Raw genomic sequence first — 1,316 nt, forward strand, 5'->3', positions numbered from 1 at the left:
CAAGCTCGATGGTACACGGTGAAAGACAACAGGCTATACAGAACACAGCGAATGGCCGGTGGTACGAAGTTATTGTTATGTATCCCATATACCTTAAGAGAACAGGTATTTAGGAACTTACATTGTTCAGTGTATGGTGGTGGACACTTCTCATACACGAAGTGTTACAGACGTGCACTGAGGATAATATATTTTCTTAATATGAAGAAATTCTTTATGGAGAAAATAGGCGAATGTATAAGCTGTCAAATACAGAAGAGAAAAACAGGTAGAGTCCCGTTTCACGCTCAGACGTATCCATCTTATGCTCCATTTCAGTCTGTCGTAATGGATGAGGTCGGTCCATTTAAGTTATCTCGTAATAACAGAAATAAGTATATTCTAGTATTTGTAGACAATGCTACTAGATTTGTTATCGCTAGAGCGGTACCAGCAGTAACGGCAGAGATCGTTGCTCAGGTAATTTTTGAGGATCTTATTACGAAACTTGGAGTCCCTTCTCAACTCTATCTAGATAGATTGTCATCACACCGCAGCAAAATCTTGGAATAATGTCTGAAAAATTTGGGATGGAATTACATTTCGCAAATACAAGTGCCCATTATTCGATAGGAAGCGCAGAAAGGGCCATAGGCTCATTACAACCAGTAATGAAACATTATATCGACAAAGATTTTTCAAACTGGGATGAGATACTACCAAGTTTAATATTTACAATTAATACGCAGGTGCATGATGGTACTGGGTTTTCGCCGTACTATTTATTGCATGGAGTCGAACCAAGAACATTCCTCGAGCAGGATTTAGACATTCCTTGCGAGTTTGTTGACAATGAGGTGAGACTTCAGAGCATAAAGGAGGCACGACAATTAGCGTATAAATATTTGCAGAGGAGATTCAGATCTCAGAAAAAGCAAATTGAAAAGAAATTTGACCAACCAAGTTTCGAGATCGGTCAAAAAGTTTTGATTAGAGAAATGCCACGAGCAGGTTTGCTGGCATGCTTCGGAAATCGTTACAATACAAAAGGGGTAATTGTGGACTAAATTAATAATAACTCGTGCAAAGTGCAGTATGAAACCAAAAAGGGTGAAATGAAGAGTGATACTATAGACATAAGACGTTTAAAATTGTTTGTAGCTAGTAAAAATGGTGAAAAATTTGGTGATATAGATCAAACATCGGATGCCGAAGAATAAATTTAAATTTGGTGAAAAAATAATATTTTTTTGAAAATATTTAAGTTAGGGTTTACTGTAACTATGGTACAAATTGGGTCTACCGATAAAGTGTCAGAAAGGGGGCACTTTCTCAAC

The 1,316-nt window shown here is 37.4% G+C and overlaps 1 protein-coding gene across 1 annotated transcript; it reads left to right on the forward strand.

The window, feature by feature from the left end:
- The first annotated feature begins 551 nt into the window (after positions 1 to 551).
- Positions 552 to 1,046, forward strand: LOC145682879 (uncharacterized). Its single transcript, XM_081754243.1, has one exon. It carries the CDS (start codon positions 552 to 554, stop codon positions 1,044 to 1,046), a length of 495 nt encoding a protein of 164 aa, XP_081610369.1.
- Positions 1,047 to 1,316: the final 270 nt, after the last annotated feature.

This window comes from Thermobia domestica, chromosome 4, assembly GCF_964235325.1.
Source record: "Thermobia domestica chromosome 4, izTheDome1.hap1.1, whole genome shotgun sequence".
Lineage (NCBI taxonomy): Eukaryota > Metazoa > Arthropoda > Insecta > Zygentoma > Lepismatidae > Thermobia > Thermobia domestica.

Coding starts and splice junctions, on each gene's coding strand:
- LOC145682879 (XM_081754243.1), top strand. CDS start 552: ATGTCTGAAAAATTTGGGATGGAATTACATTTCGCAAATACAAGTGCC.